Genomic DNA, 27,818 nt, shown 5'->3' on the forward strand with positions numbered 1-27,818 from the left:
TAAGACCCATTAGGATGGGTCTAATGGGTTCACACCCATTAGGAGGCTACTATCAAAAAAAACCCCAGAAAGTAGCAGTGTTGGCAAGATTGGAGAAATTGGGACCCTTGTGCACTGTTGGTAGATATGTTAAATAGTGCAGTGCTATGGAAACCAATATGGTAGTTTCTCAAAAAATTTAAAATAGAATTACCATTATGATACAGCGGTTCCACTTCTGGGAATCCAAAAGGATTGAAAACAGGGTCTCAAAAAGATATTTGTGTAGTTATATATGTTCATTGCAGCATTATTCATAATAGCTAAAATGTGGAATCAGCCAATGTCTGTCAATGGATGAACAGATAAGCAATATGTATATATAGCAGAATACTATTCAGCCTTGAAAAGGAAGGGAATTCTGACATTATTACAATATGGATGAAACTTGAGGTTAGTATGCTAAAGAAATAAGACAGATAAATGCTATATGATTCCACCTATATGAGAGTCTACAGTGGGCAAAATTAGAGATGGGAAGTAAAATGGTAGCTGACAGGGATTGGGAAGGCGGGGGGATAGGGAGTTACTGTTTAATGGGTATAGAGTTTCAGTTTACAAGATGAAAAGAGTTGCGGATATGGATAAGGGTTGTGCAGTGTTAAGAATATATTTAGTACCACTGATCTGTACACTTAAGAATGGTTAAGGTGGAAGGGTGAGGTCACTAAGACGGTGATATAGATCATTCCTGGCTTTGCTCCCTTTCACAAGAACTCTTCATGGGCAAAGCACCACTGAGAGAATCCTAGAACTCTGGAGTGAAACTGAAGCACCCCCCTGCACCACAGAGATCAAGACATACAAGAATAAGAGAAGTAGCTACATGCTAACTATATATTCCCCACAATCCAGCTCAGAATAGCACCATACAAACAGCCCCCCCACCAAGCCTGTGGTTCCTCCAGTGGGAAAGAGAGTCTGGGTGGACATCTAGCCTCCCCAGTGTTTCTTCATGGGAGCTCCTATGCTATTCTTACCCCATGGGGATTACAGGGGAATTTTGAGGTGTCAACCACTGGGATTCTGACTGACGGAGCAGTGGAGTGGGGGTTGAAACAAGCACTCAGATCTTGGCAGACGAAGTTCATACCTGTAGAGCCCAAGTAGTAGTCCCAACCAGTGGTTTTGCCCATCTGTAGAACCAACTCAGAGGTGCACTCTGACCAGTGACCTCATCAAGGTTTAGGTCTGCCTGATTTGGATCCTGAATTGAAGAGTTTTGATGGCATTAGATCTTGGTTTGCCACACCTATGAAAGGGAGCTGAGTCATAGTCATTTCTGTTCCAAAGCATGACAGTTGGTCCCATCGACTAGAAGGGCTGGCGGGAACACTTGATAGTGCATAACCTAGCAACACTCAAGCCTAGAAATGCATAAGCAGAGCTGCTTGCTTCTGGCATGGACCATTCACCTGCTATATCCATGTAGGGGAATTAATCCATAGCTTCACCTGAGGCTGTTGGTAGCTCTCAACTGAGAAGCCTGTTTGGGAAAATTGGGAGTTCCTCCCTGCCTTCTCCCTAGGCAGAGAGCTGAGTCACAGCCTCACCTGCTGTGAAGCCTGGCTCCTAGCCCCATCTGGCAAAAACAACTAAAAGCTTGTGCTCTCTCTCTGTCAAATAAATAATAAAATCTTAAAAAGAAAAAAAGAAATAGAAAATCTGAATAGACCAATTACGAGTAAGGAAATTGAGTCAGTAATCAAAAATCTTTCAACAAAGAAAAACCCAAGACTAGATGGTTTCACTGGTATATTTTACCATTTAAAGAATTCACACCAGTCCTTCTCAAACTCTTCTAAAAAATTGAAGAGGAGGGAATGCTCCCAAAGTCCCTTTGTGATACCAGCTGTACTCTGATACCAAAGCCAGAAAATAACACTAATAGAAATGAAAACTACAGTCCAATAACCCTGATGAATATAGGTGAAAAAATTCTCAATAAAATACTAGCAAATTGAATTCAGCAGCACATTAAAAGGATCATTCACCATGATCAAGTAGCATTTATCCCTGGGATGCAAGGATGGTTCAACATACCCAAATCTATCTAATACATCACAAATAGAATGAAAGAAAAGAAACATGATCATCTCAATAGATGCAGAAAGAACGTTTGACAAAAACATATTTGTGACTTTTTTTAAAAAAAGCCCTTGAATTAAGTATGGAAGTTATGTATGTCAACAATAAAGTCCATAAATTATGAGCCCACAGCTAACACCATACTCAACAGATAAAGGTTGAAAGCTTTTCCTCTTAAATCAGGAAGAAGACAGGGCTGTCCACCCTTACCGCATCTATGCAGTATAGTACTGGAAGTCTTAGCCAGAGCAAGGAGGCAGGAAAAAATAAATAAAAGGTATCAGAATTGGAAAGGAAGGGGGGTGTCTGGCTGGCTCAGTCAGTGGAGTGTGCGACTCTTGATCTTGGGGTTGTAAGTTTGAGCCCGACGTTAGGTATAGACATTACTTTAAAAAAAAAGAATTGGAAAAGGAAAAAGTAAAATTTGTATTTGCAGAAGACATGATTTTATGTATAGAAAAGACTAAAATAAAAACAGATTTAATCAACAAATTCAGTAAAATTTCAGGATACAAAATCAACAAATAAAAATCAATAGTTTCTGGGGTGCCTAGGTGGCTCAGTCAGTTAAGCATCCAACTTTCGGTTTTGGCTCAGGTCATGGTCTTAGGGTCATGAGATTGAGCCCCAGGTTGGGCTCTGGGCTCTGTGCTCAAGCGTGAAGTCTGCTTGGAATTCTTCCCCTCTGCCCCTCTCCCTGCTCGAGCTTGCTCTCTCTCTCTCTCTAATAAATAAATAAAATCTTTAAAAAAATCAGTCGTGTTTCTGTACACAATGAATTACCTGCAGAAGCAATAAACAATCCCATTACAATAGCATCAAAAACAATGAAATTCTTGGGAATAAATTTAACCAAGAAGGGAAAAGATCTCTACTCTGAAAACTGTTACGACATCGGTGAAAGAAATTGAAGAAGACAGAAATAGATATAAAGATATTTTGTGTTCATGAACTGAAAGAATTAATATTGTTAAAAATGTAAATACTACCAAAAGCCATCTATGGACTCAACACAATCTCTAACAAGATTCCAAAGGCACTTTTTACTGAAGTTAAAAAAAAAAATCCTAAAATTTATATGGAGCCACAGAAGACCCCCCAAAAGCCAAAGTAATGCTGAGAAAGAACAAAGCAGGAGGCTTCATACCTACTGATTTCAAGCTATACTATGAAGTTATAATAATTAAAGCAATATATGATACTGGCATGAAACCAGAGAAATGAAACAATGAAACAGAATCTAGATCCCAGAAATAAACCCATGTATATACATTCCATTAATTTTTGACAAGGGAGCCAATAATACTCAATTGAGAAAAGAGAGTATCTTAAATGGTGCTGGGAAAATTAGATACTCATGTTTAAAAGAATGAAACTTGACCTCAGTCTTATACCACTCACAAAAATTTAACTCAAAGTGAAATTTAAAGACTTAAATGTGAAACCTGAAACCATGAAACTTTTAGAAGAAGATACAGGAAAAAAGTTCCTTGGGACGCCTGGGTGGCTCAGTCGGTTAAGCGGCTGCCTTCACCTCAGGTCATGATCCCAGGGTCCTGGGATTGAGACCCGCATTGGGCTCCTTGCTCTGTGGGGAGCCTGCTTCTCCCTCTGCCTACCGCTCCCCCTGTTTGTGCTCTCTCTCTCTGATAAATAAATAAAATCTTAAAAAAAAAAAGTTCCTTGACGTGGGCCTCAGCAATGACTTTTTTGGATATGACACCTAAAGCACAAGCAATAAAATCAAAACTAAACAAGTGGGATTACATCAAACTAAAAAGTTCTGCACAGCAAAAGAAACCATCAACAAAGTGAAAAGACAACTTACCAAATAGGAAAAAATATTTATAAACCATATACCTAATAATGGGTTATTATTCAAAACGTATAAAAAAAACCTCATACAACTCAATAAAAAAAAGCCATCAATTTAATTAGCAAATGGTCAAAGAACATGAATATGTATTTTTCCAAAGAAGATATATGAAGGGCCAGTGGGTACATGAAAAGATGCTCAACATCATTAATCATGGGGAAATGCAACCCAAAACCACAATGAGATACCACTACCTTAGACCTGTCAGAATGGCCACCATCAAAAAGACAAGAAATAACGAATGCTTCTGTTCTTGTTGGTGGGATCATAAATTGGTATAGCTGCTATGGTTGTTGGTGGGATCATAAATTGGTACAGCTGCTATGGAAAACAGTATGGAGGATTCGCAAAAAATTAAAAATAGAACTACCATATGTTCCAGCAATTCCACTTCTGGGAATATATCCAAAGGAAATGAAAACACTAACCCAAAAAATCACCCCCTTCATAGCAGCGTTATTTACAATAGCCAAGACATGGAAACAACTTAAGCGTTCATCAACAGATACATAAGTGGTATACACACACACACACACACACACACACACACACACACACACAATGTAATATTATTCAACCATAAGAAAGTAAGGAAATCTGCCATTTGTGACAGCATGGATGGACCTTGAGGGCATTATGCGAAGTGATGTCAAACAGGGAAAGACAAACACTGTATGATCTTAAATGTGAAATCCAAAAAACAAAACAAAAACCAAACTCAGAAAAAGAGGTCTGACTTGTGGTTATAGAGGCAGGGATTGCAGGGAGGGGGAATTGGAGAAAGATGGTCAAATGGTACAAACTTGCAGCTATAAGATAAATAAGTATTAGGGATATAATGTGCAACATGTTGACTGTAGTTACCATTGCTGTATGATGTTGTTAAAAGAGTAAATCCTGTGAGTTCTCATTACGAGAATTTTTTTTCTAGTCTTTTTATTGAATCTAAATGATATGGTAGATGTTAACTAAATTTATTATAATCATTTCACAAAATATATAAGTCAGATCTTAGTGCTGTACACATTAAAATGAATAATCATCATATATGTTAATTATATATTTCAGTAAAAGGGAAAAAAGTGTGTTATATTTCAGTTAACAAATGACTGACTGATCAGAATGATGCCTTTTACAAATCATAGCCAACATTTAGTGAGCACTTAATATTGGACACACAAACATATGGTTTCTTAACATATGGTTAAGATGGTTACACAGGTAAATAAAGAAAGAAGGAAAAAATAATTTTCCTGTATGACAGATCACATGGGACTTAATAAATACTTGTTACAAGAATGACTCCTTCCCTTCATTTTCTGCTAGCCTATTATCTCTTGCACCCTTTTCATTTTACCATCCTTCCTTTGCAAAAACACCCTGAATTCAGCTTTTCAATTTCTCTTTTGTATACCCTGACTGCTGAGCACTGCTCAAGAAAATCTTGTAACCATGCAGACTGGATTCACTAAAATTCACCATTTCCAACATCAGCAAAGCCCGCCATAATGGCAGTCCTACATGTTCTTAAGCAGCGACTCCCATTTACCTTTCTTTTACCTATTTCCTCAAATCTACCATACTTCCTCCTACTTGAACTGCCAGCTCTTATTGACAATGGATAATAGACATTATAAAATATCTTTGCCAATATATGAGCAAAAAATGGTATCACTGTTTTTTTATTTGGATTTCAGTGATTCTACTGAGAATGAACATTTAAAGTATGTTTATTGGCTGTTTGTGAATTGCTTATGTCCTCTGCCATTTTTCTACTGGGTTTTGTCTTAACTGTTTTCTCTTCTTCATGTGTAAAGAATATCAACTGTCATTTTTATTAAAAATACTTTCTCCAAGTCATCATTTGCCTTTAAATTTGCCTGTAGTATTTTCTAACAAATTTACTTTTAATTTTTACATAGCAAAGTCTCAAGTTTTTTCTATATGGTTTCTCTCTTGGGAGGATGTGATGCTTAAAAACTCTGGACAATCAGAAAATACACTTAGAATTTAATATGTGATAAAGTTAGCATCTGTCAATGGGAAAATGTTAGATTATTTCATAAAATTATTTAGATTCATGTTCTTAGGTGTTTTTGTGGTTTCATTTTTACATCAAATTTTTAATCTACCTGAAGTTTATTTTTGTCCATGCTGGGGAGGAAGGATCTTATTTATTTTTCCCAAATGGTTACCCATTTATTTTATTTTTACTCAAAAAACTACTAAGTTCTTCTGTGTTTTATTTCTCTTATAAAGTTAAAATGAAAGTTGCAAGAAAATAGGAAAATAAAATGGATAATAAAATAGAAAAATAAAATGGATAATAAGGGATGGCATCTTTCAATTAAAACCTAGAACAGGATACGAGATAAACAGGGAAAGAAAGGAATTGTAATTTGAATATTTAAGTACAAGTTAACGTGAGTTTATAGCAGTGCATGGGTTTTGACTATTTTTGGTTTTTGTTACCATTATCAATAATTGTGCCCTGAAATGTTTTTCTCAGATATGAATTGGGCTATATTTAGGGATATTTTAACATTAAGTTGAGCTTGGAATATGATACTTTTTACAGCTTGAATGTTGCTTACATCTGCAGCCATTTCAGGTTTTTTTCAAGAATTATCTTTCTTTCATTAAATTTTAATGTTCCATATTTTATATTAATTATATCTTTCTCTTATTCTACATCTCGTAAATCATTCAATTCTTTTAAAAAGATTCTGGCCTTATAAAGAAAACAACACTTACTCAGAATGGTCTTCATCAGCAAAGCACCCAAGCGGAAATTTTTGTTAATAAAATTTTAAGTGGATAGTAAATTTTTTGGGAAGAACAACCTTTAAAATGAAGGCATAGCCAGAAATGAACTCTTTATATGATTCCTTCTGTGCTTTTTTTTTTTTTTTAAAGATTTTATTTATTTATTTGACAGAGAGAGACACAGCAAGAGAGGGAACACAAGCAGGGGGAGTGGGAGAAGGAGAAGCAGGCTTCCCGCTGAGCAGGGAGCCCCGTGCGGGGCTGGATCCCAGGACCCTGGGATCATGACCTGAGTGGAAGGCAGACGCTTAAGGACTGAGCCACCCAGGCGCCCCTCCTTCTGTGCTTTTAAAAAGACATATTTCTGAACTAATTCTTTATTCACCATGAAAAAAAGAAAATTTAAGGACATCATTTTATTGACAGTTGTACATTTTCCCTAACAAAGCAGTTTGAAGCACTTAAGTAGTCAAGTATGTATATTCCCTTCCTTATCAGGCTGTCTTGAAACTTTCATAACTGCAAACCTAGCAATGTCTAAAGGTAATACAATCTTCCTCTACTTATGATAGGTTTATGTCCTAAAAATATTATAAGTTGAAAATGCATTTAATACACCTAACTTATAGAACATCATAGCTTAGCCTAACCTGTCTTAAACATGTTCAGAACATTTGCATTAGCCTGCAGTTGGGCATAATCATCTAACACAAAACCTATTTCATAATTAAAGTGTTAAATATCTCATGCAATTTATTGAATATTGTACTGAAAGTGAAAAACAAAATGGTTGTATGGGTACAGAATGGTTATGTTGTTTACCCTTGTGGTTGCGTGGCTGACTGGGAGCTGCAGCTTGTTAGCCTGGGGGAAAAAATCAATTCAAAATTTGAAGTACAGTTTCTACTAAATGTATATTGCTTTTACTCCATTGTAAGGTCAAAAAATTCTACGTTGAGTCGTCATTAGTTGGGAACTCTATATATATCTATGCTGCAAAATACACAATGTATTTACAGTGTGTAATACACACTGTATACACTCTCTATATATCTATGCTGCAAAATACACAGTGTGTATTACAGTGTGTAATACACACTGTATTTCTCTTATTGATTTCTGAGGGTTTTAAAAAATGTGTTCTGGGTACAAATAAGCATTACAAATATTTTCTCCCAATTTTAACCTGTGTTTTCATATCAATTTAAGCTAGACAGACATTTGCTATATTCACTATTTTGCTATATTTCACTATAGCGATAGGACAATTCTAATTTAAAAGTATATGATATGTCATAAATGAAACCCAAATCAGAGGCACCTGGGTGGCTCAGTCAGTTAAGTGTCCAACTGTTGGTTTTGGCTCAGGTCGTGATCTCAGGGTCCTGGATCTAGCCTAACTCTGGCTCCAGGCTCAGCGGGAGTCTGCTTGCCCTCTCCCTCTGCCTCTGCCCCTCCCCGCACTCACACTCACTGGTGTGTGTGCAGGCACTCTCTCTCTTTCTCTCTCTCAAATAAATAAAATAAATCTTTAAAAAACATGAAACCCAAATCAGATTAATAGGGTTAATTTACCTAGATCTCTGGGTGGGGGGAACTAAACTAAATGGTCCTTTAAATGAATTGTGACTTAAACTCTAGTATTAAGTTAGTGTTCGGAACCTCCTTTTACTGTTCAAAGTATAGTGTATGGACCAGCAGCTTGGACCTCACTTCTGAGCTTCTTAGACATTCGGAAATCTTAGTCTAGCCTAGACCTACTGAATCAGAATATGCATTTTAACAAGATTCCCTGCTCATTCGTATGCATGTTAAAGTTTGAGAAATGCTGTTCTAGATAAATAGTTTGAGTTTTACATTATTCCTTACAGATTGTTCTGTTCGGAAAAACAAACAAAAACAGTATTTTCAGCTAAAATGCTTTTTAAATTTTAAATAAAGTTATGTGAAATAAAAAGTTGTAATTATTTGAAGTTATTTCAAACAGATGTTAGTTTGCATTTTAAGATTCATTGTGGATATTTTTATCGACTTAAAAACTTTAATTCCATAAGTAAAAATATAAGACAAGAGGAAATTTTTGGAGGTGATGCATATGTTTTACGGCTTAGAATTTGATGATGGTTTCATGGGTGTATACGGATCTCCAAACTCATCGAATTATATACATTAAATAAATACAGCTGTTTGTTATATCAATCATACCTCAGTAAAATGGTTTTAAAAAACACTTCAGTTCTATTTATTGTCAGTTGCTAGAGCATACATGTATGTAGATAGGGCAAAAGGAGTCTATATATAAGATGAAGAAATGAGTTTAAAAATAGGAGGGTTTTTGGTTTTTTTGTTTTGTTTTTTTTTGGTTTGCTGGTTTTGTTTTTATTTTTGAAAGAAGATGGGTGAGTGGCCTTCTAAGAAACTACAGAACAGAAAATTAGAAGACCTTAAATGGAAGGTATTTGAAAGAATAGAACTAAAGTTTACAGTGGAATGATGTCTTAAAAACAGCTTTTGGAATTTTTATGGTGCTTCTAAAAAAGAGCACCTCTCTATATCAGGGATAAAAAGTGTCATGGTGAACAGTCACAGGAAGAATAACTGTTTAGTTTTTAGCTCTATACGTTTTTTAAAAAGCGAGGTTCTAACATATGGAATGTGAAATTTTCAGTAGACTAAATGTTTTTAAAAGTGAATTTTTTATAGTTCAACTTTATCAATTGGAAAATGTACATAAAGTTGTGAATTGTGTTTCATAAAGTGCTTTTGTACATTAATAATTATTAATGGTAACTGTTTATGAATTTTGGATATTTTTATAAAACACTGTTGATTCTCAGTGTTTACAAATATAAACAAATATCAAATGAACTTTCTTTTTAAGTGGAGATGTAACTGACAGTACACAGATCTTAAGTGTACAGTTAGTTGAATTTTTTATTTGTATGTGCTCATTAATCTCCACCCAAATCAAGACATAAAACATTTCCAGCACCTCAGAAGGCTTCTTTATGCCTTTTCTGAGTAACCCCGAAGGTAAACCACTATCTGACTTCTATTTCCTATTTTTGTGTGCTATTTAAATTCACATAAATAGCTTGATACAATTGAACTTTTTTGGATCTAACTCCTTTCATTTAACATAACTATAAGATTCATCCATGTGGTCTACAGTAGTTCATTTTTAAATTATTGTGTAATAATTCAATTATATAAATACACCACAGTATATTGATGGACACTATATCCATGGATTGTTTCCAGTTCTTAGATATTGTCAATAAGGATCCTATGAATATTCTTTTTTTTTTTAAGATTTTATTTATTTATTTGAGAGAGAGAGGATGAGAGAGAGCACATGAGAGGGGGGAGGGTCAGAGGGAGAAGCAGACTCCCTGCCGAGCAGGGAGCCCGATGCGGGACTCGATCCAGGGAGTCCAGGATCATGACCTTAGCCGAAGGCGGTCGTTTAACCAACTGAGCCATCCAGGCGCCCTCCTATGAATATTCTTGTCCATGTCTTTTGATGGATGTAAGTTCTCATTTCTCTCATGTGTATATACAGGAATGAATATCTGGGTGATAGGACTGATAGCTTTAGTAGGTACTGCCACTCATTTTTTAAAGTGTTTGTATCAATTTAATCCACGAGAAATGTGTGAGAATTTCAGTTGTTCTACATCCTCTCCAGTACTCAATATTGCTAATCTTTTTAATTTTGGCCATTGTGGAAATTGTGTGGTAGTATTTCATTTGTGATTTGTACTTTTTTGAAGACTAATGATGTTGAACAGTTTTTCATATGTTTATTGGTTGCTGGATTACCCTTTTGTGAAGTGTATTTTGAAGTCTGTTACCCAGTTTTCTATTGGATTATCTGTATTTCTCTTATTGATTTCTGAGGGTTTTAAAAAATGTGTTCTGGGTACAAATAAGCATTACAAATATTTTCTCCCAATTTTAACCTGTGTTTTCACTCTCTTAATGGTGTATTTTGATGAACAGAAGTTCTTCATTTTAATTTTGTCCTATATCCTAACTTTTAGTCATTTAATCTTCTCCTGCCCTAGGTCATTAAGTTATCCTTACATGTATTTTCTAAGAAACTTCGTTGCTTTAGCTTCTACATTTAGGTCTTTGGTCCATCTCAAATTAATTTTTGAGTATGCTGTGAGGTGTAGGAGTCAAGGTTAAAATCCTTCCCATTTGAATATCTAGTAGATCAAGCACCATTTATTATAAAGGCAAGCCTTTCCCACTGAATTGCAATGGAAACTTTGTCAGAAATTACAAGACCATAGGTGTGTGGATTTGTTTTATAAAGTTTATTCTACTCCCATTGGTTTGTCTGTCCTTGCACCAATACCACACTATCTTATATAAAGTTTAACCATTAGAAATACATTTCACTTGGATGAAATTAAATTGAATTAATTAAATATTTTTCTTCTTTCAATTTTCTGTCCATTATTTTTACTACATTATTATAAAATTATAAATCGTGTTTATCTGAAACTGCCATAATTCTCACTTTGCCTTTGAAGTGTGATTCTGAGCTATTGCTGATCTGATAGATGTGTGTAAAATCGCTTCACAGAATGTCAGTTTGTTGAATGAAGTGAGTTCAAGTAGTACTTGTATCATTTATCATTGGCTCTGCTAACAGAGGCATGACTTCTGCTTTAAATTTGCACAGCTTTTAAAGACCTTTAATTCAAGAGGGTAAAAAGAGGTTTCTCATCAGCTCTTATTGGTACATAAGATTTCTCTCATTGGCCTTCTGTTTTGATTGGCAATTGAAAAACTATGAATTTTTGAAAGATAATCTTTAAGGTTTTTGTTTGTTTGTTTCCAAATGATGCTATTGTTTATAACTTAGAAAATTGCACATTAAACATTAGGGTCTTAATCATACAGTGTATGTAGCTGTACTGAAGCTTCCCTGGAGGATTTGTTAATTCTTGATTATTATTTTTTCTTTTTATGAAAGGTTTTGGGAAACTGACACACACACACATACACACACAAATTTCTCTGGTTTATATAGCTGCCTATTTCTGTATTAAAGCTGTTAGAGTGCTGGCAAATCTTACTGATTTATACTTATCTAGAGATTCCTGAGTCATTTTTTATTTGACTAGCTTCTGTGCATTTTATATTACTTATGTATATGCATGCATGTATATGTAATACCTGTATATTCTAATTAAAATTTCCAAAATTTTAAGTACACTTTAATAACAAATAGTTTAGTTTAAAACATTTGAAAACACAAAGAACAAAATCATGGTCATCCATCCCTTGTTAATCCTGAATTAATTGCTATTAACAGGTTGACATGTTTCATTCAGTTTGGGTGATAGATTGCTCTATTTTTGTAAAATTAATATGCATAAATTCATGATAAGGATTCAAACCATGCAGAAAAACACAAAGATGAAAGTTTTTAAAAATTCCTTCATTTAGAAATAATTTTAAATAACCATCATTGCCATCAGTTTTTTTTTAAGATTTTATTTATTTGACAGAGAGCACAAGCAGGGGGAGTGGTAGAGGGAGAAGCAGTTTCCCTGCTGAGCAGGGACCCCAATGTGGGGCTTGGTCCCAGCACCCTGGGATCATGACTTGATCCGAAGGCAGACACTTAACTGCCTGAGCCACCCAGGTGCCCCTCATTGCCATCAGTTTAACATTTTATATATCTTTTTAAATTGGATGAATGAATAGAAAATACTTTTATAGGAGATGACTTCGTATTCTGGAGTCTTTCTTAATTCAATTTGAATTTAATACAAAAAAAGAAATAAAACTGAAAGAGATGTGAAACTTGAAATAAATATTTGCCATGAGAGATACTTTTCCTTCAATTTTGGCTTCAATCTTGGCTTCATGTATTTGGGGCTCTGTTGTTAAATGCACACATGTTTGTAATTGTCATGTCTTCTTAATAACATTATAAAATACCCTTCTTTGTTTCTAGTAACAACTTTTGTCTTCAGAGTTTATTTTGTCTGAAATCAGTATAGCTGCTGTAACTCTTTTGGTTTTTGTATGCAAGGTTTATCATTTCCCATCCTTTCACTTTCAGCCTTTTTGTGTCTTTAAATCTAAAGTGTTTCTTTGAAGACAGCATATAGATAGTAGGATTATTCTTTTTAAAAAATCCATCTGCCACTCTGCTTTTTATATGGCATGTCTAATCCATTTACATTTAATTTAATTGCTGATAAAGTAGTACCATTTCGCTATTCTTGTATGTCTTAACTGTTTTTGTTCCTCTGTCCCTCTATTATTGCCTTTTTTTGTGTTAATATTTTCTAGTATACTACTTTAATTCCCTTACTATTTATTTAAATATATGTGAGTGAAAGTTTGTGTGTGTAGTTAGTTTCTTAGTGGTGCCATGGGAATTACAATTAACATCTTAATTTATAACAGTTCAGGTTAATACCAACTTACTTTCAATAGCACATGAAAGCTTTACTCCTACATAGCCTAGTTTTCCTCTTCCTTTACACTATTATTATTACAAATTACATCTTTCTACATTATGTGCTCATTAACATGGAATTATAATTATTGCTTCATGCAGTTGTCTTGTAAATAAGGGAAAAAAGGAATTACAAATGGAAAGTATATTAATACTGTCTTGTATTTATCTATGTCAGAACCTTTACTGGTGTTCTTTATTTCTTCATATGAATTTAAGTTATCTCTAGTGTCCCTGTACTTTAGCCTGAAGGATTTCCCATATTTCTCGTGGAACAGGTTTCCTAGTGAACAGTTTTTGTTTTTGTTTCTTGGGAATGTCAATTTCTCCGTCAACTATTCATGAAGGATAGTTTTACTGAATATAGAAATCTTTTGTTGATAGTCTTTCAGCCCTTGACTATGCCATCCAGTGGCTTCTGGCCTCCATGTTTTCTGATGAGAAATCAGCTGTTAATCTTACGAGCTTCCTTTGTCATAATCAGTTACTTCTCTCCTACTTTCAAATTCTCTGTCTTTTGACAGTTTGATTGTGATGTGTCTTAGTGTGGATCTATTTAAGTTTATTCTGTGTGGAGTTTGTGAGCTTATTGAATATTTAGATTAATGTTTTGTCTTAATCACATTTGTGAAGTCTTTGTCATTATTTCTTCAAATATTCTTTCTGCACTCCTCTCTTCTAAGATCCCCATTGTGCTTACGTTGATGGTGTTCCGTAGGTATCTGAAGCTCTGTGAACTTTCTTTCATTTTTTTTTCTTCCAATTCTGCAGACTGGATAACTTTAATTGGCCTATCTTCAAGTTCAGTGGTCATTTATTCTGCCTACTCAAATGTGCCATTGAATCCCTATAGTGAATTTTTCATTTTAGAGATTTTCAACTACAGAATTTCCATTTGGTTACTTTTTTTTTTTATCATTTCTATCTCTTTATTGATGTTCTCTATTTGATGAGACACTGTTTTCATACTTTAGTTCATTAACATGGTTTCCTTTAGTTTTTTGAACATATTTAAAATAGCTGATTTAAAGTTTTTGAGTAGTAACTCCAATGTTTGGGCTTCCTCAGGGAAAGTTCCTATTGACTTTTTTTTTCTGTGCATGGACCATATTTTTTTGTTTCTTTGCATGTCTTATATTTTTTGGTTTTGTTGCTTTTGTGAAGGAGGGGAGGATTTTCAGAGGTCCATACTTCACCATTTCTGCTGATGTCACTTATGTATTAACTTTTCTATATAAAACATTCTTAACATAAATCCAGATATTTATAAATTCTTACACCTTTCTATCTGACACAAGGCTATAGTCTCTTACATAGACTTCTAAGTATGAGATTTTATAAATAAAACAAAATCTGTCTATATTAATATTATAAGTACTCAGAAAAATGTGTTTTAAAAAATTCACAGGGATGTCTTTTTGGATATCATGATGCTGGCAAGTAGGGGTAATGAACTTGGCATACTTTTCCAGTTACTAAGTGCCTAGTACTCTACCAGTAGTTTAGATGCAACAATCCAACTTAGTCCTTACAGAATCTCTCTGAAGCTCTGAGAAGTTAAAGAGCTTACCCAGGACCACACAACTAGTAAATGGTAATCTAAAATGTAAAACTAATCTTTAACTTGAGTTCTTAAGATTTTAGTGGCAGTGTTATACTGTGTAGAATACAGTGTGTACTGCATTTTTGTGAAGTGTGTAGCCCATACACCAATCCCTTGAAAATCGCCTGTGGTGCTTATTGAAAGATAGATTCCTAGGCCCCAAACCTATGCATATTGAACCAAAATCTCTGAGATTTGGGCCTGGGGTGGATGACGATTCTCAGTTATGTTACTGTTGGGGGAGTGGTGGTTTCTGGATTGCCTTTTTCTTATGACTTGGGCTAAAAAACAAAACAAAACAGTAATCCATTTCAAGTTTGTATAAAAATATAATTCTACAATTCAAAGACCACTAAGTTTTCTTATAATTTTTTTAATTTTGAAAGTACAAATTCTACACTGCTATGAGAAGAATATATTCTGTAATAATATAACAAAAAACGTCTGTGTCACTTTCTATGCTTATTAGTATAAGCTACTGATAAATTATAGGTTTTATAATATGTCAAAGCTTTACATCTTTTATATGTATTATTTTACAATGAATTGCATTTATTTATACATTAAAATTTAGTGGAAAAATGTAAGCAGTGGATGAACCACCCTTTATTTTAGGTTGAACTCCCACCACCTGATCTTGGACCAAGTTCTGCATTAAATCAGACACTCATGTTGTTGCGTGAAGTTTTGGCATCTCACGATTCTTCAGTCGTACCATTAGATGCCCGTCAAGCTGACTTTGTGCAAGTATGTTATAAATCATTTTTAACAATTACTTATTGCTCCCTATTATACATTCTGTTGAAATTCTGGCATTTTATAACCCATACATTTTAACAATCCTTCTCATTGATTTTTCCTTCAAATATTAAACCAGCTCTCTTTAATTTGAAAAGTATTTTATTCAGTGATGCTCATTGTAAAAAACATTATGACTACTGCACCATTTAATCTTTTTAAAATGTACTTCTGTAAGTTGGCCCCCTTCCAGTTAGTTTGATATTCGTTCTGAAGTACTGTTCACCCAGGCCTGTATCACTGATTGGGGAATAAAAAATAAATTTCATTTTATTTTTCATTTAAAGGTTTTATCATGTGTCTTGGATCCTCTCCTCCAAATGTGTACTGTGTCTGCCAGCAATTTAGGCACAGCTGACATGGCCACTTTCATGGTCAATTCACTATATATGATGAAGACAACACTAGCTCTGTTTGAGTTCACTGACAGACGTCTAGAAATGCTACAGTTTCAGGTAAATTTTACCATAAGATGACAGCTCACTGTGATGGAGCCTTTTTTTCTGTATACGATCTCAGTTACTGGTTTTAATCCAATTTCAGTGACCTACTTTCTATAAATCCTTTGGTATAATCTGATGGAAGTCCATACACACACACTCGGTAGTTTGGATTTGTTTGGGGGAAGCTAGAATATATAATAAATACGACATTTTATTCAAACCATAGTTTGTGATGATGGAATGAAGCTTTTCTTATTGATTGGAACAGTTATTCTGTATGCAGATTTCAGTTTCTGAACTGTGAATAATATGCTATATTTTTCAAGCTTTCTAGCTAGTGCAGAAGGTGTTACAGAGGACAGATATATTTTTATCTATGTGTAAACCAGTGTTAGGCAAAACATTACAGTTTATTATACCGGTGACTCTAGTCCTATAAGCCAAATGGTATCGCTTAAGAGTTTGTAAAGTGGCTAAAACAAAGCCATTTGTAAAATTTACCAGATACTTGGCTTCTGATTTTGAAATAGTGGATTTTGGTAAATATAATGTTTTTAAGAAAAAACTCTGAATGTTCTGTGTTATTACAAGTATATAAGTAATTTGGCAGTGGCTATGGTAAAAATTCATTTGTAAAGTTTTAGGGGTTTCTAAGGAATAAGTTTTGATACATCTAAACTTGTGATATTTTCTAATTTCTAATTCCTTCTTTTAAAAGAAATATAATGAAGTATGATTAATTTTCCTTCCTTACATAACTCTTTTTTTGTGGAATTAATAAAATTCTTTTTTTTTTAATTCATTGGTTTTTACTGTATTTATCACTAATTCAACCCCCAAACTCTACCATTTGTCTAAATCTTTTCTCAAGAAGTTCAGATATATCAGGTGTTCATCAATCTCTTTTATCCCCAATTATCTGTGTTTCTTAACTATTCCGTGGTCATGTTTTGCATTCCAAGGGGATAAGCCCCAGTGTGTAAGTGCCTAGGCAGCCTGTACTTACTCCATGCTTGCTGATTGGCTGTTGGCCAATGCTTGTTGCATGGGCCAGCCCAGAGTCAGTGTGAGAGAGGACTGTACAATGATGCAGATACTGGAAGATGTGGTTTATTTAGGCCCTCCAAAGAAAGTTCACCTTGTGGAGTAAAAAAGATTCTTGATTTTCAGAGTTTTTCTATCAGTAGTCTATTAATGTTCTTCCACTCTTACTTGCCTTCTTCCAGTGTTTCAAGTAAGGCGTTCAGGCTAGTCTGATTCTCTTTTCTTTGTGGTGACTTTTTCTGTCCATCTGGAAGCTTGTACGGATTTTCCTTTGAGTTCAGATATTTCCTCAGGATATTTTTTGGTATGTCTCTTTTTCTGTTATTTCCATTTGGATTTTGCAGAGCCATTTCAGTCTGAAGATTCAACCCTTTCTTTTGCCCAATAAAGTTTTTTACTATCTAATTAATTATCACTTTTCCATCTGTTACTTTTTATATTCTGAAGCTCCTGCCCTTAGTTGGTTTTATCTCCAGAATCTCTCTTCTAATTTCTTTTTATATCTCTTTAATTTAATCTTTCTTTGATGTTACTGTATTACTTTTCTTCTGTTCTTCTTCAGATACTCATTTGGTTCTTAGCAGTAACTCTTTCATTAAGTGTTTATATTTGCACTTCTTGTTTTTCTTTGATTTCCAGTAAGTCTAGTGACTTAAGGGCTCTAATTGTACTTTCTTGGACATTCACTTAAAAAAAAAATTAAAGTACTCTGTGTCTTTTAATAGAGTTGCCTCCGGAAAAGATATTTGTTCTAATTATTCAGATGGGTTTTCTCTTAGAACATATTCACCTCTTTTAAGTTAGTTTAAGTTTTTTAAGAGGGAAGGGCTCAGCTATTGGAGTTTACTTGGACAACGGCAAGCATTCGGATATTAAGAGCACAGTTAGTATACTGTGCCATGGGCAAACAAACTGGTAAAACTGAGGGAACTCCCTGGTCAGGAAAAGATGGAAGACTCCCAAACTCTCGGGCCTATACTGGTAAAAGTAAGGGAGCAGCAGATTTCTTCCCACTAGGGGATACTTCAACCCATCAGGGTAGTCCATTTGTGTGGATTCTGCCCCCATTGCATTGGATGGCTTCCTCAAAGATAATACAAAGTGGGTGAGCATATACAACTCACATCTGCTAGTTCACATCTTCATGGGCAGTTCCTAAACCTGAAATCTTTGACCAACCTCCTGCTGAGTCCTCAGCTCTCCCCTAATTATAACAAACCTGCTTCTCCAGACGGCACATTTGATTGGATGAGTCAGTCCAATAAGTTGGGAGGGTAAGGGAATGTGGAGGTCAGGAACATAAGGCCTTCATCTTCCCAGAAGTCTTCCTAAATATTTTATTTTACACTGTTGTTATTTTTTAGTGTTTCTTGTTTTTTGTTTGTGTTTTGCTTAGTGCCATCTTTTAAAAGAGCTGACAGGCAACTCAGATTTTTTGACTAGTGGCTAGTCCTGGAGTCCTCTTTAGTTATCATTTTTAAAGTGAGATTTTCTCTCCCTTTTGTAGAAGGACTGGTCTGGCCTCATAGCCACTGCAAGGAGCAAGTCCCTGATGAAGAGCTCACTCCAGGGTGGTCTACTTCTACTCTCATCAGTCCTATTCCTCTTTTAAAATATTTTCTTTCTGTTGTGTTTTATTTTAGATTGAAGCACATTTGGACACACTTATAAATGAGCAAGCTTCTTACGTTTTAACTAGAGCAGGCTTGAGTTCTATCTATAACACCGTACAGCAACATAAGCCTGAACAGGTAAGCACACGGGAGATCCTAATTAGAGAAATGCCCATTTAGAGCATGGTAGTTCTACAGCTAGACTCTAGTTTGAATCTTGGCTCTGCCACTTAATGCTGTTTTTCACTGGGAAAGTGACTTATCTCTCTGTGTCTATTTCCTCATCTGTGGAATTGGGGTGATATTAATACCTGTATCATAGGGTTGCTCTGAAGATAAAGTGAGAAAATACATATACAGTTCCTAGATGACTACCTGAGATGTAGTAGAGTGCCCCCAAATATTAACTGTCCTTTTTACTATGGTAATTTTGGTTAAAAATAATGAAAAAAAAAACTTAGTATTATCAAATGTATAAAGGATATTCATACTGATAAATTTTCCAGAGTCCTATATCACTATCAGTTAATTGAATGCAGAGATTACTGTGTAAATGCAGTCGTCCCCTTTTTAACTTCGTGAATCTTGGTCTATTACTTTGGAAAGGTAAATACTTTGAGGCCAGCATAAAATCTTGTTAAGCTATAAAACTCCAGTGGAAATAGAGAAGGGAATGGGGGAACCCGAGAAACCTATGTCAGGATCTTTCTTTAAAAAGCAGAGAACTCTGATGGGAGGGATGGGGAGGCGGTGCTGGGTGATTGACATCGGGGAGGGTATGTGCTATGGTGAGTGCTGTGAATTGTGTAAGACTGTTGAATCACAGACCTGTACCTCTGAAACAAATAATACATTATATGTTAAAAAAAAAAAAAAAAGATAGTAGGAAGGGAAAAATGAAGGGGGGAAATCGGAGGGGGAGATGAACCATGAGAGACTATGGACTTTGAGAAACAAACTGAGCGTTCTAGAGGGGAGGGGAGTGGGGGGATGAGTTAGCCTGGTGATGGGTATTAAAGAGGGCACGTTCTGCATGGAGCACTGGGTGTTATACGCAAACAATGAATCATGGAACACTACATCAAAAACTAATGATGTAATGTATGGTGATTAACATAACATAATAAAATAAAATTTAAAAAAATAAAATAAAAAGCAGAGAACTCATTTAAATGGCATTAACATGAAGAATATTTTATAGTCCAGGAACTTTTAAATGAGGCTTTCAAAAATCACCAGTTCCAAATGTTTTATTCTGATAAAGCAGCAAGCAAATTTCTACCAAAGAGGAATCAGTTCTGCTGCTGTTTTATACTACCTAAAGTTGTCAGAGTGCAACTTCAAGCCTCCATGATTTACTGACATTTTCTAAGTGCTTCCTTGCGTTTTGCCTTACTTATATGTAAATCTGAAATGTCCTGGTATTCCCATTGTTAATAAACTTGTGTTTGTCACTCCCTCCAACAAATATGATTGCGTGCCTTCGTGCTAGTTACATAAAAATGATCCAGGGGGCACCTGGGTGGCTCGGTCGGTTGGGCGTCTGCCTTCAGCTCAGGTCATGATCTCGGGGTCCTAGGATCGAGTCCCATATCGGGCTCCTTGCTCAGCGGGGAGCCTGCTTCTCCCTGTTTCTCCCTCTCCTCCTCCCCTGCTCGCGCTCTCTCTCAAAAAAAAAAAAAAATGATCAAGTCATAGTCCCTGCTGTAGTTGAGGTTGAAGAGATGACACTTGAGTTCTTTGGAAAGGAGCTGAATTTCCAAATTTGGGGAATCTATTAATAGACTATATTTCGTAAATGAACTGAAACTATAGCACCTTTTTTTTACATCTTGTTTTTGCCGTTTTGTTTTGTTTTTTAGGGCTCTTTAGCTAATTTGCCCAACCTAGATTCTGTGGCACTGAAGGCTGCAATGGTAAGTGAATAGTAAAGCATTTCGACATAGGTTTCCTCTATACTGATTATTATTAATTTTGTCCTGGGTGGTAATTTTTATCTCTTGATATACTACATTCACATTGGGTGCGATAATAATGTTTCCTTTAACTAAGGTCTGACCAAGACATACGTTTGTAGTAATATTCCACTCTACCCTAACTCCTCATCATTCCTGTTTAGGTTTTCTTGATTTTCAGAGTGTTACTTCTAACGTAATGGAGAAACAGGAATGACAGATGAAAAGTTGTTAGGCTATATATCATTGAAGACTTCCTACTGTTAATGATCTTTGGCTTATAGTTCTTGATTTCTTCCTGAGGTGATAACTGAAATTGGATTCCAGTCTTAAAATAACATATTACTCTTGAGTGTGAGACTCCTCAAACTCCACTTTATTTCCTTCTTTTCAAGTGGGGAGCTTGCCTGCACGTCTGTGAGCGCCACTTCTTGTAGCATGTTTCCACGTCTTACGTATATACTTGGCATGTGTGTATATCCACCAGTCATATGACACTCGTTTAGCCAACATAGGGTGATCTTGTTTGGAAGCTTTGTAATAATACACTAGCAGCAGTAATAACAACAGTGTCTTTAGCATTTATTGAGCATGCTAGTGTTTTTCATATATTAACTCTAATCCTCTGAACAAACCCATTCAACCTAGTACTGACACTCTGAACTACTATACTGCCTATCCTATCCTAAGTATTTAAATACTCACCACAATGGCTTGACTTTAGCACACAGTTCTCCTGGATTACTTTTGATACCAAGGCTTTGTTACCTATCATCTTACAGAGCTAAATTATATGAAAGGGATAAGCCCACAAGATACCTAACAATGCAAAGAATGCAGAGCCAACAATATTAATATTAGATGATAGATTTTAAAAACACAGAGAGAAGTAATAGTTATAACTTCTGTTCATCAAACATCACAGTAAAAACTATAAAAATATGAAGATTTTATTCTAAAAAGTTTAAAAATAAATAAAAATGAATAAATTTTAGATTAATTAAAAAAGATAAGTGTCTTAGAAAGTTAAATATACACTCACCATACTACCCAGTAGTCCCACTTCAAGGTATTCCACCCCCCTCCCAAACGAGGACATAAGTCTACACATTACAAAGATCAGTAACCTTAGTTAGTAATCAATAAATGTGTTTCCTCCCTCTCTTTCTCTCCCACCAACACATATCCAGTCCATAATATAAACCCACAAAATATATTTAAACCGCATTACAAATTATTTTGTGCTTCTTCTTAAACTTGTTTTGTGTGTGGTCCATCATTCTATATATAACTGTCTGTTGCCTTCACTTGAATTGCTTCAGGGCACTTCAGTTCAGCATATCCCAGAATTGAACTCTTCTGAGTCTTTCCTGCCCCACCCCCAGGTCCTTTTCCATGTTTCCCAACACAGAAAGTGGTAAGAGCATCTGTCCATTATCATTTCAACATTATCTGCTGTTTCCTAGGCATCCTGCTAAGAATTGGGATGAAAATAGACGTGATCTAGTAAGGAGTGTAGCTGTTGCACAACTAAATAAATGTGAAAAGAATACAGTTATGAATTGTGATAATGCTGTGAATTAAATTATACAGATCCAGATCTGGGAGTCAGCCCTTCCACTTTGTCACTAACCAAATGCTGATGGTTTTACTATCCAGTTCTCTCAAATATCTCCTCTTCTATCTACCATGTTACTGTCCTTGTGGTCTAAGATGCTTCAGTAGCCACCTATTTGGTATCCTTGCATCTCCCATTACAGCCTTCCCTCCTTCTTGCTGTAGCTTCTTAAAACTTAAATCAGATTATTCCCCTCCTTCAATGGTTTCCTAAATGCTTTTACCAATAAGAATTAAATCCTTTAAAAAAGTGTAGGAGACCTACATGAACCGATCTCTGTTAGCCATTCTCTTTCTCACCTCAAGCCTTCATCCATGCTATCCTATCCATGCTACCCCCTGAGCCCCTACTACACACTCTCTTACTTAATCCCTATTCATCTCTTAAGATCTCACTTCACATGTCCTTTCCTCAGATTCTTTTGCCAAACACAGAAACTAGGTCCATCCTCCTGATTTACACTTTTATAGTACTTTGGTGTTTTCCTTCATGGCATCTAACACAATTTGTAATTATATATTTATTTACATTATTATTTGTCTACTACCTTTCTCAGTAGATCATAAGCTCTGTGAAGCTAGGGTCTGGCCTCTTTTGCTCACCATTATACACACTTTACCTAATATAGTACCTTCCTAATAGTAGGTACTCAATAAATATTAGTTGAATGAATAGGTAAATTAACAATTAACAAATACAGTGGATTTAAGAAAGTAAGGTAGACTTGAAATCTGATGACCTTTCTTGTTAATATTGTTACTCAAAAGTTTGGTGAAGGAGATTAAGATGAATGACTTGGATTCAGAATTTTAAAAGTAGTTATTGCTGATACTGACCACATTAAGAAGTTGACACTTTAGGGAATTTTAGTTAGAATGTTGAAGCAATATCTCATTTTGATCACAAAGAACTCATTATTTGTACCATAGTATATTTGCTAAGATTTAACCCTTATAAGTGATGGTTGTATTTGAGATGTCTACTAGCAAATATATGCACTTTATGTTTTGCTCTTTCTCTGTTTCATGTAGGTTCAGTTTGATCGTTACCTCTCAGCCCCAGACAGCTTGCTGATGCCACAGCTGAACTTTCTTCTAAGTACCACAGTGAAGTAAGTATTTTTTGGTTGCAACTAGTTGGTGAAGATTCATATATTTTTAAAAATACCAAGCACATTTCTTAGAAAAAATTTATTTTCAGAATAGATTTACCATTGAAGATCTTTAGTTTTATGCCTGAGGTCCCCTAGGAGATCTGACCTGACTCTGTTCATACTTATTGCTTGCGTGTATACAGCTCCAAAATCTCTATTTAGTGAGTGGTTTATAAAATTAATGTGAATATAATTGGATGTGTAAAGCCATAATACCAAATTCCCTTATATTAACTAACATGTCACAATGACATTGAAAATGTCATGGGGGATCAATAATATGTTAATTGCACAGTGCAGATGAACTACTTTATGGACTATTTTGGATCTGTAGATATATTTTTAATTGTTCAATATCACATATTTATCAGGAATGTGTTCACGACAAAGAACTATACATTAAAATCTTAGAATATCACATAAGAAACAGATCATTATGTCTGACTTTCTTGATTACAAGGAAAATATTGACAAATTTAAATTTTCTAAAAGTAGGAAATTAGACAACTCTATACGTTTTTTTTTCTTTCCATTCACCCAGTTGTGTATCAAATGCTTTCTACATAACAGGCACCAAGGATTAAGATTTAAAAGACATTTGCAGGGCGCCTGGGTGGCTCAGTTGGGTAAGCGACTGCCTTCGGCTCAGGTCATGATCCTGGAGTCCCGGGATCGAGTCCCGCATCGGGCTCCCTGCTCGGCGGGGGGTCTGCTTCTCCGTCTGACCCTCCTCCCTCTCATGCTCTCTGTCTCTCATTCTCTCTCGCAAATAAATAAATAAAATCTTTTAAAAAAATAAAAATAAAAAAATAAAAGACATTTGCACTGTCTTCATGGAGATTATAGTCTGTTGGGTCATTTAGACATATGAACAGATATTTATATTAAAAAGTACAATAAGGAAAGAACAATCAAACTTGAAGAAAATATTTCAATTATCTGCAAGGATGCAGTGGTACAGAGGTGGTGGTACACTTGTTTTCTCTTTTTCCGCGGAGTAGGTCTACAGCAATAAATAAAGCAAGGAGGCAGCTTTTGGCTCAACATGCAGAAAAATTTGATATCAATTAGAATTGGCTGGAAATGGGATGGACCATTTTTTTCTCAGGCATAGAATTAGGGAATTTTCCCATATTAGGCGTAGTTAGAGTGAATGATTTTAATTTTTTTTTTTACTTTTATATTTTATTATTCTGAAAGATCTCATACTATCTACATAATGGAAGGCTAAAGACCTGAGAGATGGTAAAAGAAACTCCATTATGCCATGGCTCAAATTGTTGTGTGTGTTTCTTAAATTATTTTTTTAAATGAATACCTGCAGCTCTTTTAGATTTAACCACATGTTTCAGTCTTAGTATTTGAGTGTTGAGTTGTTTGGGGCATCACTAAATATAAAACATACCATTATTCTTTTCATAATATGCCAATTGAGGGGAAATTTTAATGTGTTTTATAAAGGATGGCATGCAGCCAAGATGCCATAAAGGAGAAAATGGACAGATTTGGCTACAAAACACTTGAAAGTTTGTTTTTTTCACAGAAAACAATAATATAAACTAAGTTAAAATATAAACAGTAATGTGGAACAGTATTTGCAAGTTATGTAACAGACAAGTTACCCTTAATATTGAACAAAATCCCACAAATCAGGACAAAACAGTAGAAAAACAGGCACTGTATGTTTGGACAATTCACAGAAGACATGCAAGTGGCAAATAAATATATGAGAACATAATAATGATCAAAAATGCAAATTAAAACAGCAATGAGAATTTCTGCCTGTCAGATTACTGACAATAAAAAGTTTGTTAAATGCTAATGGAAAGGGTCTGGGAAACGGGCATTATTTCATATGCTGTTGATGAGAATATAAATTAGTACAATCCTTTTAGAGGGCAATTTGACAGCATTCATCAAAATTTTAAAAGTGTACGTCCTTAGACTCAGGGATACTTCTAAATAGACTTTTCCCTCCCTTTCATAAACTTTAATAATAGTTTAAAGTAAAATTACAGAACTAGCAGTGGGATTAAGCACTTTCTATGACTCTATCTGAATTCTTTATCTGTGAGGACTCCTCAGATTTTCTAAAGCTTAAATGATATTTCAAATCAGATGTTTGTCTTCTATTACTGAAGTATTTTAGTTTTCCATTTACTTTTACTGCTTTATTGATTAATAATAATAATGTAAATTTTGTTATTTTATTAACAACCAAATGAACATAGTTTTTGGTATATTGTTTTAAAATCTAAATTTTTTTAATTAGTATTTTGTTTTTATAGTATGTACCTAACATCCTGTTATAAATTCTTACTAATATAGTGACATTTAAAAATTGAGATACATGGGGCGCCTGGGTGGCTCAGTCGTTAAGCATCTGCCTATGGCTAAGGTCATGATCCCAGGGTCCTGGGATTGAGCCCCACGTCGGGCTCTTTGGGCTCTTTGCTTGGTGGGGAGCCTGATTCTCCCTCCCACTCCCTCTCTCACTGTCTCTCTCTCTCTGTCAAATAAATAAATAAATAAATAAATAAAATCTTTAAAAAAAATAAAATAAAAATTGAGATACACATATAAGTAATAATAGGACAACTAAGAGAAATTGGTTACTACCTACTTAACAATATCACTTTTTTCATTCAGAAAATTTCTAAGATGTTATTTGCAAAGTATTCTAAAATTAAAATGTAACCTGTGAATATATTTTCAGAAGAAAAAATGTGATAGCAATTTGGCTACTTATTGTAAAAATCAGGGCTGTTTTGAAAATAAAGGACATTTTACACAGTTAAGATTCACCATGAAAGCAGATTTTCTAACTGCTTTTTTTCCCTTTTTTTTTGATTGATGGCATTTTCTTATTTTCAAAATTAACTTTTATCCTTATTTCTGCTACTGTAGAGGTACAGTATTTATTTATAAAACATTTGAGACAATAGGACCAGAACTTTTATTCAGCTAAATTTTGAACCTTTTCAAAATGATAATTCATTTTTAATCAAAATTAATTTCATATTTTGATGTCACCAATTTATTTTCTATTCGTATTTTATTTAAAATGTCAATTGTTTATTTGAAATAGCTTTGTAATATAAAATATTCTTTTTTAATCTTTTCAAAATTTTGTTAATATTCTGCTCTCCTGCACTTTACTATGGTTGCAGTACCTTTGGGACACCTATCACTCTTGTCTCCCTTTTCTTTGTCCTAGAGTTTGACTCCTTTCAAAGAGATTTTGATTGAATCCCTCAGCATCAAAATAAACTATTGAATAAATTTAAATAACCAGGAAGCAAAGTTGTATAGAAAATAGGTTTAAGGAATTCTTCCTTCCTTTCTTCCTTGGGGTGAATTAGAAGGGTGTGTTCTTTTTTCAGTGCCAAACTCCAGTATTCACCTTTCAATGGTGTAAATATAGAGATTAGATTACAGAAACCATAGTTTAAAATACATAAGTTATTCTCGGGCGCCTGGGTGGCTCAGTTGGTTAAGCGACTGCCTTCGGCTCAGGTCATGATCCTGGAGTCCCGGGATCGAGTCCCACATCGGGCGGGCTCCCTGCTCAGCGGGGTGTCTGCTTCCCCCTCTGATCCTCCCCCCTGTCATGTGCTCTCTCTCTCTCATTCTCTCTCTCAAATAAATAAATAAAATCTTTAAAAAATAAAAAATAAATAAAATACATAAGTCATTCTCAATGTCTTTTCTTCATGATTCAGAATTATTTTTATGAGTAATTTAAGAAATAAAGGAAATTATAGATGCTTCCTAAAGTGAGCATATCAGAAATTGGATGTGATTTGAGAATTCTTGTTCAGGGATCTTCCTCTATTATATATACTAGGAAAATAATGTAATAATTAAAAAATAATGCCTTTAAAGGAAATATTTTTTTAAAGAGGTAGACAGAATAATTTTTCTTTTTCCTCTTTTCTTTAACTGCCTCCTTTTAAGCCACCCGCATTAACTGTCAGGAATACCTGTATCAATAAAAATAAAGTAAGTTTTGGGGGAAAATAGGACTACTAGGGAAAGAACAGCTACTGGAAACCTGTGAGCTGAAAAATAACTGGAACTTGCATAATGCTTTAGAGACTTCAGAAAGTCCAAGCCTTAAAAACAGAGTTAATTTTGGGGCACCTGGGTGGCTCAGTCATTAAGCGTCTGCCTTCGGCTCAGGTCATGATCCCAGGGTCCTGGGATCGAGCCCCGCATCGGGCTCCCTGCTCCGCGGGAAGCCTGCTTCTCCCTCTCCCACTCCCCCTGCTTGTGTTCCCTCTCTCGCTGTGTCTCTCTCTGTCAAATAAATAAATAAAATCTTTAAAAAAAAAA

The 27,818-nt window shown here is 34.9% G+C and overlaps 1 protein-coding gene across 2 annotated transcripts in view; it reads left to right on the top strand.

The window, feature by feature from the left end:
- Positions 1-27,818, top strand: part of COG6 (component of oligomeric golgi complex 6) — an 82,833-nt gene that overhangs the window by 43,754 nt on the left and 11,261 nt on the right. For both annotated transcript variants that reach the window (XM_006732396.3, XM_081814860.1), the window contains exons 14-18: positions 15,475-15,606; positions 15,945-16,112; positions 18,788-18,895; positions 20,620-20,673; positions 23,362-23,441. In XM_006732396.3, the coding sequence (XP_006732459.1) occupies positions 15,475-15,606; positions 15,945-16,112; positions 18,788-18,895; positions 20,620-20,673; positions 23,362-23,441 (542 nt within the window). The remainder of the gene's footprint in view (positions 1-15,474; positions 15,607-15,944; positions 16,113-18,787; positions 18,896-20,619; positions 20,674-23,361; positions 23,442-27,818) is intronic.

The sequence above is a fragment of the Leptonychotes weddellii genome, chromosome 3 (genome assembly GCF_054177405.1).
Source record: "Leptonychotes weddellii isolate Sample4059 chromosome 3, ASM5417740v2, whole genome shotgun sequence".
NCBI classification, from domain to species: domain Eukaryota; kingdom Metazoa; phylum Chordata; class Mammalia; order Carnivora; family Phocidae; genus Leptonychotes; species Leptonychotes weddellii.